The sequence below is a fragment of the Ovis canadensis genome, chromosome 19 (genome assembly GCF_042477335.2).
Source record: "Ovis canadensis isolate MfBH-ARS-UI-01 breed Bighorn chromosome 19, ARS-UI_OviCan_v2, whole genome shotgun sequence".
Lineage (NCBI taxonomy): Eukaryota > Metazoa > Chordata > Mammalia > Artiodactyla > Bovidae > Ovis > Ovis canadensis.
This window is the reverse complement of record NC_091263.1, coordinates 44,621,172-44,638,854: the sequence shown is the minus strand read 5'-3', so window position 1 is coordinate 44,638,854 and position 17,683 is coordinate 44,621,172. Positions and strand designations below refer to the sequence as shown.

The 17,683-nt window shown below is 47.7% G+C and overlaps 1 protein-coding gene across 15 annotated transcripts in view; it reads right to left on the bottom strand.

The window, feature by feature from the left end:
- The window catches only part of EIF4E3 (eukaryotic translation initiation factor 4E family member 3), a 524,749-nt gene extending 508,039 nt beyond the window's left edge, over window positions 1-16,710 (bottom strand). For 5 of the 15 annotated variants that reach the window (XR_011250851.1, XR_011250853.1, XR_011250850.1 and 2 more), the window contains exons 1-2: window positions 16,433-16,692; window positions 836-908 (exon numbers count right to left, since the gene is read on the bottom strand). Coding sequence is in view for 2 of the 15 variants with exons in the window: in XM_069561654.1 (XP_069417755.1) it covers window positions 836-908; window positions 16,433-16,602 (243 nt within the window). In the remaining 13 variants the exon portion in view is untranslated. Of the gene's footprint in view, window positions 1-835; window positions 909-5,807; window positions 5,951-16,432 lie in introns of those variants that run through there. The other 10 variants (XR_011250848.1, XR_011250847.1, XR_011250846.1 and 7 more) reach the window with 4 other exon arrangements.
- Between the last annotated feature and the right edge of the window lie 973 nt (window positions 16,711-17,683).

Here is a 17,683-nt window from a genome sequence, read left to right as displayed (position 1 = left end):
CAAATGATTTAGACTGGGCCTTCTAGAAAATTCAGGACATATAGTCAATGGAAGTATGAAGCAGGCCTAAAAGCCGTATTTTGTGTTCAACAATGTATTAAACTAGAAAAGCGAGAGAAACTTGATAGAATTTTCCCTGGAACAAAACAGTAATGTGATCGACTAAATAAACCAGTTTTTTTGTCTGTTTTTTTTTTAATGTTCATCCTAAGAGTTGGATAGAGAATGAACTAAGAGATCTAAGAGCCCACATTTGCTGAGAGCCAGGTTTCCCGTGAAACCTGGTAAAGACATCATCTCGCTCAGTCCTCACAAACACCCATGGAGGCAGGTGCTACCACAACACCAGTTTCACAGCAATTAAAGGGCTCATACTCAGGACGATGGAACTCGAATGTGGAAGTACGAAACAGGTCTGACACTTTCCACCTTCTTGCTCAACACTGTCCTGTCCTCCCAGCGTGACCCGTGACCCTTCTTATGATAACCCTGCAAGCGGGTGCCAGGGCCTCTCACTGATGGCCAACAGAGCCCAGGAAGGGAATGGCTGAGCTGGTGTTTGAATGGGACACAGCCTGATATCGTCAAAGCAATGCCACACACTGCTGTTTGTGAGGGTTGGGGAAACACTGAAGTCGAGATAACATCCTATAGGTCACCAAGAGAAGCGTAGTGTGATCAGCTGCCTCTGGGGCAGACATGGCTGAGGGAAGCTCTGCCGGAATGAACCCGAGGGCTGAGGCCAGGGCAGAGTCGGGGTGGGTGCTGCTAGCTCAGCGGCAGGTCTCAGGTTGAACGGGTAGGCTTCCCCAAACAGCAGGTTTCTTGGTCTTACCTGTACGGTTTGTACTGTGTAGATTTTCTTCAGATTTGATGCGCACTCAGCTGCTGTGGCACCAGGAAGGGATCTAGGCAAACAGAAGCCAAAGAGCAAAGAAACAAGGAGAACAAGGAGTCAGTGTTCATGAAACATTCCACAGTGTTAAGTCTGCAGGTCTGCACACCAACCGGGTCTGAAACCGCAGAAGCAGACACGTCTGGGATGCTAGTTAGAATTTAAAGTGTGGAACTCCTACTTTGTCAAGTCAGGTGCTTGCTTCTTCTAAAAACAAACATATTTACCCTGTGGAAATTTAATAGGAAAAGTGGAAATGTAAGCGAGAAAGGTATTTGAAACCTTAAAATCACCGTCTAAAAAATACTAAAATAACCGGGTGGTAACCAAGCCTCGTTTGTCGAGGACTTTGAATGGGAAACTGCGCCTGTTGTATAGACGACAATGACAGTGCGTGGTCCTGATCTGGTTATGTGTTTGAAAAACTTGTTAGGTCCCTGGTGGTAAATATTCATGAACTCTTGAGAAACGGGCTGATCTTTTGCCAATGTTAAGAAAACATGATTACTAAACGTCACTCCAACTTTTTTGTTTCACCTGAATTTGCGTGTTTCCAAAACACTTTTCAGTTATTTTCTCCGGCTGATGTAATTAGCTCTGGTGAACTCTGCAGTCAGAATACATTAATCTTTAGTTTGCCATAGGTTCCACTAGATGGCAACACACTACAGGCTTACTCACCAGAAGAGCCATCCACCGCTGTTTTACCCACACTGTGTCCTGGGTCAGGGGTAACGGCACATGTGCGCATCTATGTGCAGAAGCGAAGCCTCTGCAACCCGGCCATCTTTCCTTTCTCCCTACACTGAATTAGCAGGTCTTGCTCAGCAAAGTTCAGATCCAGCTACATCATGCCTAAGATTTAAAAATTCAAGTAATGCACCACAGCCCCATGTCTGATTGTTGGTAAGAACTAAGGTTTGTGGTGAGGAGCACGCACTGGTTCCCAGCCGACCCATAAGAGTCTGGAACCTATAAAAAGAATGCTCTTTACCAGTGCTGACCCTCCGAGAGGGCACTTCAAGATGCTGAACTTCCCAGCTAGAAATGTGCCCCGAACCGACCCAGCTCAGAGGTGCAGGGGATGGCAGAGCAGAGGGTCCCGCCCAGCTATGGGGTGAGCTTCAGGCACCAGGGGGCCAAGCTCTGCAGACGACAGTCCAGGAACTATGGGCCAATCATACGGACCTGGGTGTCAAACCTGATATAAAAAACGCACTTCTGGACACAGCTCCCTGGCCTGGAGGTCAAAAGGAAGTACAGTTACGGACTAGTGTGGGGGTGAACAGGGACCCTGGTGATCAGGTAGAGCCCATTAAATAAATCTTCCCCAAAGCACCAGGTGTGCGACTCTGTTTCTAGTTATCATGAGTGCGTTAGACACTGTGTTTAACAAAAGCAAAGCTACAATAACCACCATGTTTGCATTTTGCTGCCAGACTGGAAGCCTAAAATAACCGTGTCGTTACTACTCTACGCTACTACGGAGTGCAGCGAAGAGAGAGGACTCGATCAGCACCTGCAGCAACGGTCCCTGGCCCACAGTGCCTCCGTGTATCTGCGCTGCTCAAGGAACTGAAGGGCTGACTCAGATAAACACTGAATTGCTATTTAATACAAGTTTTAGGCCTCCTCAATGTGCTTAGCAATGCAGGAGATGCAGGTCCAATTTCCTGTGTCAGGAAAATCCCCTGGAGAAGGAAACGGCAACCCACTCCAGTATTCTTGCTTGGAAAATCCCATGGACAGACGAGCCTGGCGGGTTACAGTCGATGGGGTCATAAAAAGTCAGACGCCACTGAAGTGATTTAGCACACACACATGCTGTTTGAGGCTTAAATTACAAAGGAACTGGGTGAAACACTTAAAAACAAAACCCAAACTTTAACCTTTTTTGAACAGATTTTCCCATGAACAATCTACTGCTTTTATAGGAAAATTTACTGCCATTTATTCTAACAAAGACTTTTCTTCCTTTGAAGAGTTTAGCTGACGTCTCCACCAACTATTCCCAGCAAATATATCCCTGACTGCCCAAGGCACAGAGCAAATCATGTACAGGTTCTGTCCTTAATGGGGTATGGGGGAAAAGTGAAGGTCCAAAGGTAGGAAAATGTACCTAGCTTTTTCTTCATTTTTAAAACTGTGCATTTTGAATTTTTGTTAACTTCTAAAGTTATCATTCAATTTATGATGGTTTAGAACAAGTTATAATTTGAGGGTTCACCTCATACAGCATGATGTCAATTTAAGCAAATACAACGTGAGGATATCACTATTTAACCTAGGAAATAAATCACTGATAAGCCTTTGCTTTATCTGTCTCTGTCTCCACGTTCTGGTCTTTTACTCACATTCCAGTACAGGAGACAATTACACAAAGCTCCACTGCTCAAGTCTTTCGAAGAAATCTGATTTCTAGAGTCTGAGAAGGGCTACAGCATGAGACGACGAGGCAACGCTTCTCAGGGCATGACGACGATGTCAGGGGCTGGGGTGTGTGAACTCAACTCCTGCTTATATGCTAATAAGCAAGTCACCTTCACTACAGTGCCGAATTCCCACCAGTGAACGTACTTAGATGTCATTCTTACTTGTCACCATCTTACAGGTGAGCTGCCCAGTGCCTGCAGAGGTTTGGTAATGTGCCCCAAGCCACAGAAACCTCACCTGAATACAGGTAACCTGAGATTTCCTGCTGTTTACAACCTCACTGCTAAACTGTCCAGTTATACCATCTACACACTTACATTTTTAATGGAGTTTCACAAATGACTCTTGGTGTGTTCCCATCAAGGCTGTTTTTGCTGAATGCTATACTTTTAATACAAGACTGTGTCCATATTACTTTCTTAGAATAGTCTCTGCAATAGAGCAAGGTAGAGAAGGTCCTCGCTAAAAGTAATAGGACCATGCACAACAAAAGCTCTATTCTGATTAGTATCTCAAGTTCTTGATGCATTGGTGCTTGAAAGGAAAAGAGTCAGCTTCTATGGAAGATGAGTTTTCTAATTTCTTAATGAAGGAGGTCAGATTCTCTGATTTTCAACGTTCTTTCCAGCTGCTGGACAGTTTTATGAATACCCAGGTGTCAAAGTAAGAAAACAATGCTTCTGATAGTAGTGAACTGGCTTAGCCAGTATTAAAAAACTCATTCTTCTTTAAGCCAAATTTGATTCAGACAGTCAGGAGAAAGCCTACACCTCATGCCTGAACCTCAGCTATCTTTAACAAGCAATACTGGGCCAAATATCACAGAATCGATCTTAAAAAGGCCAACTGGCCAAGATGTGTAAGTGAACTGCCTTGTAAACAGGTTAATCTGTACTGGACTTGCTGATTCCAAACTGAACTGGAAGCTGTACCATTGAGAGTTACTGTTTCTTTAAGCAGCAGTTGCCGGCGGTTCCTGGCACAGCCTCAGCCCAGCCCGCACCTTCTCTTTCCACTTCCTCTGACAGACAGTTGCAGCAACTGGAAGGGAAGTGTTTGTAGTGGATTTCAATGAAACTTTTTTTTTTCTTTTTTTTTTTTTACTGCTATCACGCATATAGTACATTCTCACATCTTAAATCTTTTTACTTTCTTCATGTTAAAAAAACCCCAAACCTCTCAACAGAACCCTAACCCAAACCCCTCTCTGTAGACCAAGGGTGCCCACCTAAGGGTGATGTGGCCTCTGGAGAGAAGGTTTTTTGGCAACATCCAGAGACATTTCTGGCTATTACAACGGGGAGGGTGCTACTGGCACTGAGTGGGTAAGAGACAGGGGTGCTCTGGACCCTCCCATGGTGGACAGGACCGCCCCCACAACGAAGCACGATCAGGTCCAAACTGTCGAGAGTCCACACTGAGAAACCCAGCCGCAGACATATAAGAAGGCCTGAGAAGACATAATTTGTTCAATCAACTAAGACTCATTGCACACCTCTTTTAGCTGACGGGGGTACAACAGCGATCAATCTAGACAAAGTCCTTGTCCTCACGGAGTGTGTGTTCTAGAACTAAGCACCCCTGCCCCCTCTGAATTCCCCAAATATCTGAAGGCTAAGAAATAACAGTTAGATACTTTTTTTGGTTGGTGGGGGGGGGGGTGCCTGGGAGGCAAGAAGTGGGATAAAAAGTTGAGAAAGAAATATACACATTGACTATGTCCATTTCTAGAAGGCCATACAGCCAAAGCTGTGGAAAATCACAGAACCAAGGAGTCAGGACCTATTTTCACATTCTTTAAACACTACATCTGCTCCCCACAGCACACAGCCAGAGCTGAGAATGCAGCAATGGGACGATAAATGTCTCCTGGATGGATCAGGTCAAGGAGTCTGAACTGTCTCACTAGAAGTTTCTCTTGTGAGTTAATGACAGCAATGTAATAACAGCTTCCTATTATTGAGCCTGTACTATATGACAAGGCTTTGCATATATAGATCTCTATTCCTTATAGCAATCCTGCCAGGGTACTCGTACCACTTTCTCCATGTACAGAGTTCAAAACTAAGCATGTTTTGAACTCTGTACATGTTTTGTTAAGTAGAAGATCTGGGTTCCTCTCCTGGTCTCTCTGGCTCTGATGCCCAGAATCTTCCTCTTGGATGAGTCTGCTTCTCAGTAAAAAACAAGCAGTCACTGTCAACACTGGTAGTCACAGATAACACATCTTAGGGCAATCCCCTCTCAGCCCTTCTTAGATGACCCGCTCCCTCCTTGGGCCCACCCACTGCTATAGCCTGTGATTCTCTCCTCCATCATCACCCATCAAGCCACACTACTGGGAGGGGGGAGAATCAGAGACACATGACAGGGATCCATGTCACCAGGACGCCTGGCAACAATGATATCCCCAAATGGGATACAAGGAACCTAATTCAGGAGGAACACATCTGCAGGTCATAATTTTAAGATAATTTACCAAACAAGAGTCACACTGGCCTCCAGCAGGAAGGCAGGAGAGCAGATGGGTTTGAAGTTGACGGATCTGAGTTCCCAGCTCTGCCACCCACCAGCTGTGCGACAAGCCTGACTCTTCTGATCCTCGCTTCCCCTTTCCGAGGAACATGGGCTCTACCCCTCATTGCTTTTCTACTTAGACTACGCGAGTGAATGCACATGAAGTATTTCCACAGCGCCTAGTATCTAAGAAGCAATGGTTGCTGTCATCACCACCAGCAGCAGAAGAGGAACAGAGGAGGAAGCAATCAGAGCTAAGAGACAGCAAGTGCATTTTCTCATCTGTGGGACAGAGAGCAAAAATCCCAAGAACTCTGCGAGAGTTACACAGAGCCTAGAACCTCCTGGATTCATCCTTAGAAAAGAAAGCCCATAGGGTGCCAGTCTCTCTGGGCTTAAGGCCACAGTTTCCACGAGCTGCTTCCACTTGGACTTGGTGAATCCGAAGCTGATGGTCAAGGCAGAAGTGGGAAGGAATGCTTCCAGGTCTGCCAAAGAGATGATTAACAAAAGATGTCAGGGGAACCCTTAAACTTACAAAATGCCCAAATCCAGCTTTATATTACTTCCGTGTCTCTTCAACTTAACGACAGAATAACAACATATGCATCTTAAGTTTCTCTATGTGAAATCAGTTAAAATCTGTTCCCATTTGGGGAGTTAGGAGAAGGCAGGAATTTTGGTAAGTTGGACCAACTATTCTACTTAAGTGGTTTCCAGGCACATAACTATCATTTATATGCAAAAATGTAATGTGCTATTTACAAGTCATGTTTATGTATTCATTGAAGCAGGTCCCTGAGAATCTCCGCAAGACAGAACTCATTTAGCTCAACTGAAGTCTGAGACACTTCAAAGCATTTTTATCCTCTCTTATTCCAGAGATACTTATTGCACTCCCAGTAGGTAAAAAGACCACACATCATGTGCCATGTGTATGCATCATTAATTAAGCAGTATTTAATTATTAATTAATTAAATTCTTAATTAAATAATGGTTACAATCCCACTTTGCAGATAAGCAAACTAAATCTGAGAACAGTGACTTGCCCAGAGCCTCATGGCTGACTAGTGGCAGAGTTGATACCAGAACCTAGAGTCCCTGGCAACCCAGCTCTTTGTCACTAACCTAAAGTGATCACTTCTGGCACTACCGCTACTCTGCTTGGTGCTGTGAACACAACTCTGGACCAAATACATTCTCAATTCTCCTGCATGTTGCAACCCTGCACCCCGACCTGCCAACAATCCAAATGTGCTTCCTCCTAAACCCCACCTGGCTGCTGCAGGCTCAGCTCAGAAATAAAACTCACGCAGACAGAGGAACTTACTCCCTTCGTAAGTACTTAAGGAAATGATGTGAACCATTGCCTAGCTAACTCTCAGTGGAGCACAGCACCCCTTACCAGGGACCTGGATTCCTGGAGATGCTTCCAATAAAGGAAAGAAGCTAGAAAGGTTTCCCCAAACCCTGCCCACATCCGTGCCACTTAAACTGTAGTCTCTCAACGAGCAGCATCACCCAGGAGCTTGTTAGAGCTTCAGAGTCTCCAGGCCCCACTTGACACCTACTGAATCCCAGGGGATTTGTCTGTACATTCAAGTTTGATGTTTCCTGACTTACATCATCTAAAGCAAATCACTACAAGAAATGCGAAATAAAATCTAATGATTCATTCACTTTGCTGTACAGTAACATTGTAAAGCAACTATATCCAAAAAAAATTCTTTTAAACTAAATCAGCTATAGACAGCCTCATCAGAAAAATGGAAAAAAAAAATCATTGGGAAACAAAAGCATCTATGAAAATAATGATATTTTTTCAATCATCCAAAGAGATGATTAAGACATGTTTACCATTAAAATGTAAAGGACAATTCTATAAAAGCACTTAAATATGAGTTTTAGGTGGGACTCTCTTTTCTCTGCCGATTTTGAAACAGGGAGTCCTTGGCTTATGTGTTTCCTGTAACACTGGCCCCCAGTTTGCTTATTTGAGAAGTCCAGCCCAGCTCCCATATCTAAAGCTATGGACCAAGGGGGAACTGTGTGCCATTCACCGATCGTACTCACAGGGAAGCAGTGTTCAAGTGCAGTGAGGGATGCTGGTGCTTGGGGTCACACAGTCCTTACTCCAAATCCTGTTTCTGTTCTACGTTAGCTTTGTGACCTCAGGTAAGTTACTTCTCTGGGCCTAAAGCATCTCCTATGCAAAATGTTGCTATATGGCCCACTCCAGTATTGTAAGGATTCCGTGAATAACCACATATAGCTCCAGTCACTTGCCCATCGCACTGAATAAACAGCAGTGAATATCCATTGGTTAAAGTGAAAAACAAGGTGTTTAAAGCTTTACATATGGTACAGGACAGCCAAGTTATGGAAACACACGTACAGTGCACACATGTACACAATAAACATTTGGTGCAAAGATAAATGATGACTTCACCTTATTTTTATGAGAGATCATTTCATTTCAGCCAGGAAAATAACTTAAATAGGGAAAATTTTAAAGCCAGGGGTATGACTCCTAAAAGCCAGTCTTCTTGCTGAATTTACTCACGTCAGGCTCGGCTGTCACAGAGAAAACCTGCACAAGCCCAGATACACAAGGAAGGATGTCCCTTGCCTGTCATTCACCCCATTAGAGATGATTGCATTTTAATCACTTTTAGATAGATCTGTGGCTTGTGGCTACATCAGCTTCCTGTTTGAGAAAGAGTCACTTGCAAAAATGGGCAAGAGCCTATTAATAACATTTAAGAGTGCATCTGCTGAAACTAGCCACATAATCTAAATGTTTCATCTTTGCATGTTTGAGTTTGATTTTTCCCTGCTTCTATCTACTGTCACTCTTGGCCTATGAGCTCCCTGATGGCCACAACTATGCCTCTTTGATCTAGATATGTGATGAATCCTTTAGTACACAGAGGATGGGGGAAAAAGCAGCTGTAACAGTGTTAGAGCTGACAGCGGAAGTGAAAAGGCCAGACTCTGAACTGTCATCGTGACAGGTCACTGAGGTCTCACCAGTTGCCTTAGGTTTGGAAATAAGGAAATGGCATCTGTTACTCTGAAAGCAGGAAAATATATTTTCAAGAAGCTACCATATACCAGGTAAGGACTGGTAAGTTTTCTGAGTGAGGATGTCTAAGGTCCTCAGGCCTGTCTGCTTCCTGCAGATACTGACCCACAGGTGACAGGCTGTGAGCCCCCAAGGTCTGGGCTTTTCCCTGCCTGAAGTACCCAGAAATACTTGCCTCTTACAGAAAATAAAATCCTGGCAAGTAAGAGAGTTTGTGGGTTCAGAAAGGCAAGAATGGAGAAAAAGAAGAGGAGAAGTCGAGAAGCCAGTTCCTCTCTCCCTGTCACCCGCCCGCACTTAGACCCAGCAGGCCACTCTGGGATGAGGAAGGACATTCTGGGGGTCCTCTTGTGTCAAGCCTGGTCCCACCCTGCCCCCATCATGCCCGTTATTATGGAGCCACCACCAGAATGCCCTTGGACACACTTCACCCTGGAAGGCGGGTCCCGCACCGAACTCTTCATCGATGCTGCCGAGGCAGACAGAGCTCCCCCTGGAGCTCCTAGGAAGCCCAGGCCCATGCTGTCATCTTTGTGTTCTCAGCAGCTACAACAGTCTCTGGCAACTGCTATGCTTAAGTAATCTGATCAGTAAGTACAACAGTAACTGTCACGTGAGGCACCTAATGCATCCGTTACATACGCACACGAGGGTCCATGTGTTCCAAATGCTCAAGTCACGCCAGAGGTCTGATGGGGTAGGTCTAGGGCAGGGTGAGGGCCTGTATTTCAACTGACGGGGTGGAGCTAGTGGGCGATGTAGAGAGGGCCCACAGTTGTGGTCAAAAACACAAGAACACAAATACTCACTAAGTACCTACAATGCACACCGTAAGGTGCACTTCCTTCTGGGAGTCAAGACACGAGGCAGTTACGTGTCTCATGATCAGAAGGGAGGGACAGAAGAGGCATCAACAATCCTCAACACAAATACAGGCTATAAAAATGCTGCAGGGACACAAAGGAGGTGCACTTAACCCCGCCGGGGCCAAGGGCTGTTGTGTAATTAAGGACAATTACAGAGCAGGCATCTCAGAAAGGCCTCAAGGCATGCGTGGCAGGTTTTCAGGTAGAAGAAGGGAAGAAGGGCACCCCAAGCAGAAGTAATATCATGAGATATATCTCAGAGGCTGGCAAGTCCATGGTTTATCCAGGAGAAGGGGCAGGCATCTGCTGTTACCAGAAAGAACAGACAGAGTGAGTGACATAATGGAATTGGGGAAACATAGGTGATGAGGCGAGTTTCACATTAAATGAAGTTTGTACCATAAAGAAGTTTGTACCATAATCTGCAAACCTATGGTTTTAATTTTTTCAAAGCTGAGGAATGCTTTTTTCAAATGAATGTGGCTCACATCTAAAACCCACCACCACCAAAACCAATCAGACCTGCCCTGGTAGAAGCAGGGGTGGAGATCCACAATTCTACCTGTCTGGAGCACACAGTTCCATGACGGAGGCACCCTTAGGTGATGAGAGACAGAGTCAAAATTGACTACTGTGGCAGAACAGAGGGGCAGAAAGGCTGAGGTCAGGTGTCCCTTAGAAGGCTAACTCTGAAGGTGTGGGAGATGCCTGGAGAAAGGACAGGCTTGGGAGCAAGAAGCTACAGTGTGACTGAGGCTGGAGAGGAGCACGGAGTGCAGAGGGAGGAACGTGGAGAGGAGGGGACGGCTTAGGCTTGGAGCAAGTCTTCCCAGAGTAAATGGACAATGTGAAGTAAGAACTGGAGGGGGAAGGGCATCTGAGGAAGAAGGCGATGCCAGGTAGGACGTGGCGGTGCTGACCATCACAGGGATGGTTCTGGGTATAAGAACTCAGGAGCGGGGTCAGGGTTAGGATGCAGATTTGCAAATGATAATTAGAGTAAAATCATCCCCTTCTCCTGAAGGGAAAGTCACTGAGGGTAGACTTCAATAGCCTCCTAAATGTTTCAGTCAGTCCAGTTCAGTTCAGTCACTCAGTCATGCTCGGCTCTTTGCAACCCTATGGACTGCAGCACGTCAGGGTTCCCTGTCTATCACCAACTCCTGGAGCTTGCTCAAACTCATGTCCACAGAGTTGGTGATGCCATCCAACCATTTCATCCTCTTTCATCCCCTTCTTCTGCCTTCAATCTTTCCCAACATCAGGGTCTTTTCAAATGAGTCAGTTCTTCACATCACGTGGCCAAAATATTAGAGCTTCAGCTTCAGCATCAGTCCTTCCAATGAATATTCAGGACTGATTTCTTTTAGGATGGACTGGTTGGATCTCCCTGCAGTCCAAGGGACTCTCAAGAGTCTTTTCCAACACCACAGTTCAAAAGCATCAATTCTTCAGCACTCAGCCTTCTTTATAGTCCAACTCTCACATCCACACATGACTTCTGGAAAAATCATAGCTTTGACTAGATGGACCTTTCTCGGCAAAAAAGTAATGTCTCTACTTTTTAATACGCTGTCTAGGTTTGTTATAGCTTTTCTTTCAAGGAGCAAGCATCTTTTAATTTCATGGCTGCAGTCACCATCTGCAGTGATTTTGGAGCCCAAGAAAATGAAAGTCTGTCACTGTTTCTATTGTTTCCCCATCTATTTGCCATGAAGTGATGGGACCAGAGGCCATGATCTTCGTTTTCTGAATGCTGAATTTTAAGCCAGCTTTTTCACTCTCCTCTTTCAATTTCATCAAGAGGTTCTTTAGTTTCTCTTCGCTTTCTGCCATAACGGTGGTGTCATCTGCGTATCTGAGGTTGTTAATATTTCTTCTGGCAATCCTGATTCCCTCTTGTGCTTCATCCAGTCCAGCATTTCTCATGATGTACTCTGCATATAAGTTAAATAAGCAGGGTGACAATATACAACGCTGACGTACTCCCTTCTCAATTTGGAACCAGTCCATTGTCCCATGTTTGCTTCTAACTGTTGTTCTTGACCTGCATACAGATATCTAAGGAGGCAGATGAGGTGGTCTGGTATTCTCATCTCTTGAAGAATTTTCCACAGTTTGTTCTGATCCACACAGTCAAAGGCTTTAGCATAGTCAATGAAGCAGGTGTTTTTCTGGAATTCTCTTGCTTTTTCCATGATCCAGTTCAGCTCAGTTCAGTCACTCAGTCGTATCCGACTCTTTGTGACCCCATGAATCACAGCAAGCCAGGCCTCCCTGTCCATCACCAACTCCCGGAGTTCACTCAGACTCACGTCCATCGAGTCAGTGATGCCATCCAGCCATCTCATCCTCTGTCATCCCCTTCTCCTCCTGCCCCCAATCCCTCCCAGCATCAGAGTCTTTTTCAATGAGTCAACTCTTCGCATGAGGTGGCCAAAGTACCGGAGTTTCAGCTTTAGCATCATTCTTTCCAAAGAATGCTGGCAATTTGATCTGTGGTTCCTCTGCCTTTTCTAAACCCAGCTTGAACATCTGGAAGTTCAAGGTTCACATACTGTTGAAGCCTGGCTTGGAGAATTTTGAATATTACTTTGTTAGCGTGTGAGATGAGTGCAATTGTGTGGTAGTATGAACATTCTTTGGCATTGCCTTTCTTTGGGATTGGAATGAAAACTGACCTTTTCCAGTCCCGTGGCCACTGCTGAGTTTTACAAATTTGCAGGCATATTGAGTGCCACACCTAAATGTTTAGTGTGGGCTAACCTAGGCTGTCCTAGGCTCTCAACTAGGAGTCGAGGATAGAGCAGTGGGGAGAGGAATCCTGGAAGCATACACTCTGGTGAGAGAAGACAGACAAGCAATGCTAATCCTACAGAGACTATAAAGGGGAGGCAGGGGCCTGGGAGGGCGTCAGGAGGTGTGCATCAGCTTCTATCAGTGGTCAAGGCAGGCCTTGCTGAGATGACATTGAAGCAGAGACTAGAGGGAAGCAAAGTGCAGACCTAGCAGATGTGACTGAGGGTAGAGCAGCCCATCAGGAAGGCCCCTCAGTGGCAAAGTCCCAGGCTTGCAATGATGGAGAAAGAGCCAGGGAGCCAGCGGACTAGAAGGGCACATGCAGGGAGAGAGTGAGAGAGAGATAGGAGAAAGGTGCCCTAAGCGGGGCAGGAAATGCTGCAGTCTCAAGGGCTGTGATGACCACTCTGGCTTTTGCTTGAGACAACTGGGGAGCAGAGAGGTGACTGGCTTTCACTATGGTATTTAAAGGAACTGCTTTGGCTGCTAAGCTGGGAACACACTGTGTGGGGCAAGAGCAGAAGCAGGAAGAGCAGTGAGGATCCTCTTTTCTTCATCCAAGAGACAGACGTGGTGTGGTGCAGGGTCTGGGAGGCAGGTGGTGAGAATATACTGGATTCTGGATATATTTTGAGGGTAGAATCAATAGCCCTTGTTGATAACGGCTGCAGTGGGAAGGAGGAGGATGTGGAAGGGGCCAGAGAAAGTGGGGAGATAAGGAAGAAGAGAAAAGAGAGTCATGGGTGACTCTAAGATTGTAAGGGGGGGTGAACAACTGGAAGGATGGGTTGCTGTTAACTGGTCTGGTTTGAGATGGCTCAGTTGAAGGAGGCAAGATGGGGAGGGCAGGTGAAGCAGTTTGGCACGTGTCGAGCTGGGATGTGTATCAGGCATCCACATGGGGATGGAGAGGAGGAGTTGAATGGATCAGTGTAGGGTACTGGGAATCACCAGCAGTCCAGATGGAGCCCAAAGCCTTGTGACTGGATGAGATCACTGGTGTACACGGGAACAAGAGGCCTGAGCACTGAGTACTGCAGCTAAAACTCAGAGGAGGTGGGGGATGGGTCAATATGAGACAAACACAAAGCATTCAGAGGCACACAACCAGGAGTGGCCGCTAAGAGTCAAAACAAGACAGAGTTTCAAATTCCCAGAAAAAGAGAGGAAAATTCTTCATCCTACATCCCTAGCCAAAATTATCGCCCAAATGTCTGAATCTTTAGCCACACAGTCTAATTAAATAAGAACCTACTGGAGTTTACTATTGGAACTGCAAATAACTCCATGGGGGTAGGGGTGGGAGTGGGGAACTCTCAAATCCATCCATGAGGGGAATACATTAGGATGCTGGCTTTCTAACCCTGAAATCAGACAAGCTGCCCTGAGGATCACTGATGGGGGCTATTAGGGAGCACTGGATAATAATGCTGGTGTTTCACACTCACAGCACTCATGTAACTCACCAAGCAGCCCTATCTAATGTATCCTATGATGATTCATCCTCATTTCACAAACAATGCAGGTGAGGCACTAGGGAGTCTAGGTCATCCGCTCATCATTACACAGCAGGCTGAAAGGCAGGACAGGCCAGGAGGTAGGTGCCAAATAAGTAGACTGGTAAGTAGCAGGAGACCTTTGGGTGGTGTGGCTCGAGACTGATCTCATCAGCGCATACACCAGCTATCTGGGGAGAAGGGTGCAGTGGAGGGCTCTCCGGAGAGCCTTACCACCCTCTACAATCTTGTTTCTCTGGGGGAAAAAGATTTGTGGGAACCTCTAGAACATAATGTGTTCACAACCTCAAGGGGAAGAGAGGCACTCTACATCTCCAGAGAACTAGAGAAAAGTTCAATAAAACCTATGGGATATATAGACTAAATATAATGTCTAAATGAATACAGCCACTTCTGTTACAGATTTGGATATGGGGGCAACAACATATTTCACTTGATTACTGGCTTTCAGAGAACAAAAATGTGCAAATACGCAGCAGAAAAGCTATAGTCTGTCTTCACGGAAATCACCATATTCTCATCTTCAAAGATACCAGATATTCTTTAAAAGTTGTATTAAGCTATAAAGCTATATTGTACAACATAGGCTATAAAACCACTGTCTTATAATAACTATAGAGTGTAACTTTAAAAAATTATGATCACTATATTGTACACTGTAGTAGTATTCTACATTGACTATACTTCTTAAAAAAAAAAAGAGTAACAGATATTCTTTAAAAGTTGTGCTATGTAGTATTAATGGTCTTAAAAATGTTGTGCATGTTTATAAACAAACTCTCTTGATACTGTTTCCAGCAGCCCACAGTCTCCATGTAGACCAGAATCCAGGTTTAACACCTTGGAAACAGATACCAGGTACAGCAACATAACACACTTCTGGAAACAAAGACGCATATGATTTCATCCTGCTGCAGTTTGCCAAAACCATTCTTGTTATGACGGTAAGACGCTCTTTCAGCATCTCATAATGAAAGTAAAAACATTAAAAAAAAAAAAAAAAAAAAACAAGACCCACTGTATCTTCCCCACCTCCTAACTTTTTTGTGTTCCAGAAAGAGACAATGACTTCAAACTGTTAACTCTTATAGAGGGGGTGCTAATTCCAACAGCAAGAAAGGAATGAGCCTGTCTTCCTAAGAAAAGATGAACAGCATTTTTAAAAAGTCTTGCGCGTATTTTACGCAAGGCTTTTAAAAACCAGATTTGTGTCTACTGAGTAACTTGCACGGAAAACTGTCACATCCGGGCTTTCCTAATACTTAACCAGAGTAGACACAGTGTCATCAAAACTTCCGTAAGCTCGTGGGACAATCTTTAAGTGTCAGCCTTGGGCACCGGATGCGTGACAGATACTAAGAAGGGTCTTTGCAATTCTTCCATTTATTCATTTGTCAAAAATTTCTTGTGCTCCTACTAGGTGCCAAGTACAGAGTTCCTGCTCACTGGCCCCGAACAGAGGGGGAAGTGTTGAGAGGTTGAGACAGTTTGAAAATAAACAGTCTCCTACACAACACAACTCGGTAGCATTATAAACATTACGAAGAGGATCAGGGAGGGCAGGAGTGATAGGAATGAAGAGTGTTAATTTCGATGCGGCAGTCAGGTAGGCATTTCTGAGAAGATACTTGAGCTGTGGCCCTGAGGAAGCTGCAATCGTCCGTACTCTACTAACAAGGTGAGGCACGGCTCACCACTGAATCCCCAGCACCTAGGAGGTGTGTGGATCGGTCCCCAGTAAGTGCTCAAGAAATAGCTGCCCAGAGAATGAGAAAGAATTCAAAGAAGTGTGCAAGGCAGCATCGGTAGGCAGGGGTGCAGGCGCCCGCTGTGCCATAGTAACACCACCGCCGCACACTTCCCACGGGGCTGGTCAACTCTCCCGAGCGCCGTCACAGTGAGGGTCTTGTCTGGAGCTCCCCAAGAGCCCCGTGGGCGTAGCGAAGAGAGCACCCTCTCCCCACTTTACAGACCACCCCCGCCAGGCCCGGCATCCCCCACCGCCCAGCTGGGATGCCCGCCCGCCGGCGCTGCTCCTTCGGGAGGAAATAAAGGGGGAGAGTGCTACCGAAACTTTCGGGACTGCGTGGTTTTTCTCCTGGCCTAGGACGCCCGACGGCCGCTCGCGCCGGCCCGAACCTGGGCTTCCGAGCTGGGTCTGAGCAAGCTCGCGCGGCGGGGCCGGGCGCCGGGCGCCGGGGAGGGCGCGGGGGCAGGCGCGGGGCCGGCGGCCCGGGCGCACCGGGCGCGGGCGAGCGCCGAGACAAAGCGGCGGCGCAGGCCGGGCGGGCGCCGGCGGCGGGCCCCGCGCCCCCTCACCTGTCGAGCCAGAAGGTCCAGGGCGAGTGCAGCGGGACGCCGCCCGGCTCGGGCCGCAGCGAAGACAGCTGCTGCAGGCCGGCCGGCGGCGCGGCGGCAGGGGCGGCGGCGCGGGGCCCCGGCGGCTCCCGGGCGCCGGCGGGGGGCGCGGCGGCCGGGGGCATCGCCATTTTCTCCGCCCCGCCTGCGAGGCCGGCGGACGCGCGGACCGCGGGCCGAGCGGCGGCTGAGTCACCCCGGCCCCCGCCCGCCCCGCCGCGGCCGCCCCGCCCCGCCCCGCGCGCGCCCCGCCCCGGCCCGGCCCTGCGCCCGCCCGGCCCGGCAGCCGCACCGCAGGACCGCGCGGGGCCGCCGAACAAAAGCGCGGCCCACGCGAGGGGGAGGCGGATTCGTGCAGGCGCCGACTCCGCGTGCGGGGCCCGACGGACGCGCGGGCCGCAGCGAGCGGGGAGCGGCGCCGGGCCCCGATTCCAGGCTACGGGGCGGGGGGAACAGCGGGCCAGCGGGCGGATTCCGCAGCCTGACGGGTGACGGGCGAGACGAATGTGTGGGCTACAGCAAGACGAAGGAATGGGTGGATGGATGGTCCAGTGGACGGAGCCAGACCCGTATGGCGAGAGGGGCGCAGGTGAGGGCAGGCAGACCAGCAGTCTGAAGGACGGTGGGGAACGCTCGCAGTTGCTCGGAGGAGGGGTGGCGGGATGGAAGGGCCGATGGAAGCACAGCTGGGTGTGACACAGATGCCTGGGGAACCGCTGGCCGAACGAACAGAGGCTGGAGTGCGCAGGAGCTGAGAAAGGAAGACAGTCAGAACCTGGACCACTAATCCGGCTGTAAAGTGGTCACAGGTCAGTGTCGCCCATTTCCTAACTCAGTGGATCTGAAGGGGTCACCGTGTGCCCAAGTGTGACCAACGGTAAACGAGGGTGCCCAGAGTCCGTCCAGGTTCTCCACACTTGCCCCAAAGCACCCACGAGGAATGGAGGAAGAAACGGGGCCGTTTTGAACACAGCCCTCGGCTTTCTACACCGCTGAATACAGAGGAAGATTCCTGAACCCAAAGAGGGGTCCTGCACGCACAGCCCCTTACCAGGTGTCTATCAGTCTCTCTCAAAAGAAAAGGCAAGGCACGCGGCCATGTGAACACGCGTCCTAACTGGCAGGGCCATGGACGCCCTCCTGGAGTTTGAATTTCTGGACAGTCCCTCTCTGGCCTTGACCAGCTGTGGGTGTAGAGCTACATCTCCTCAA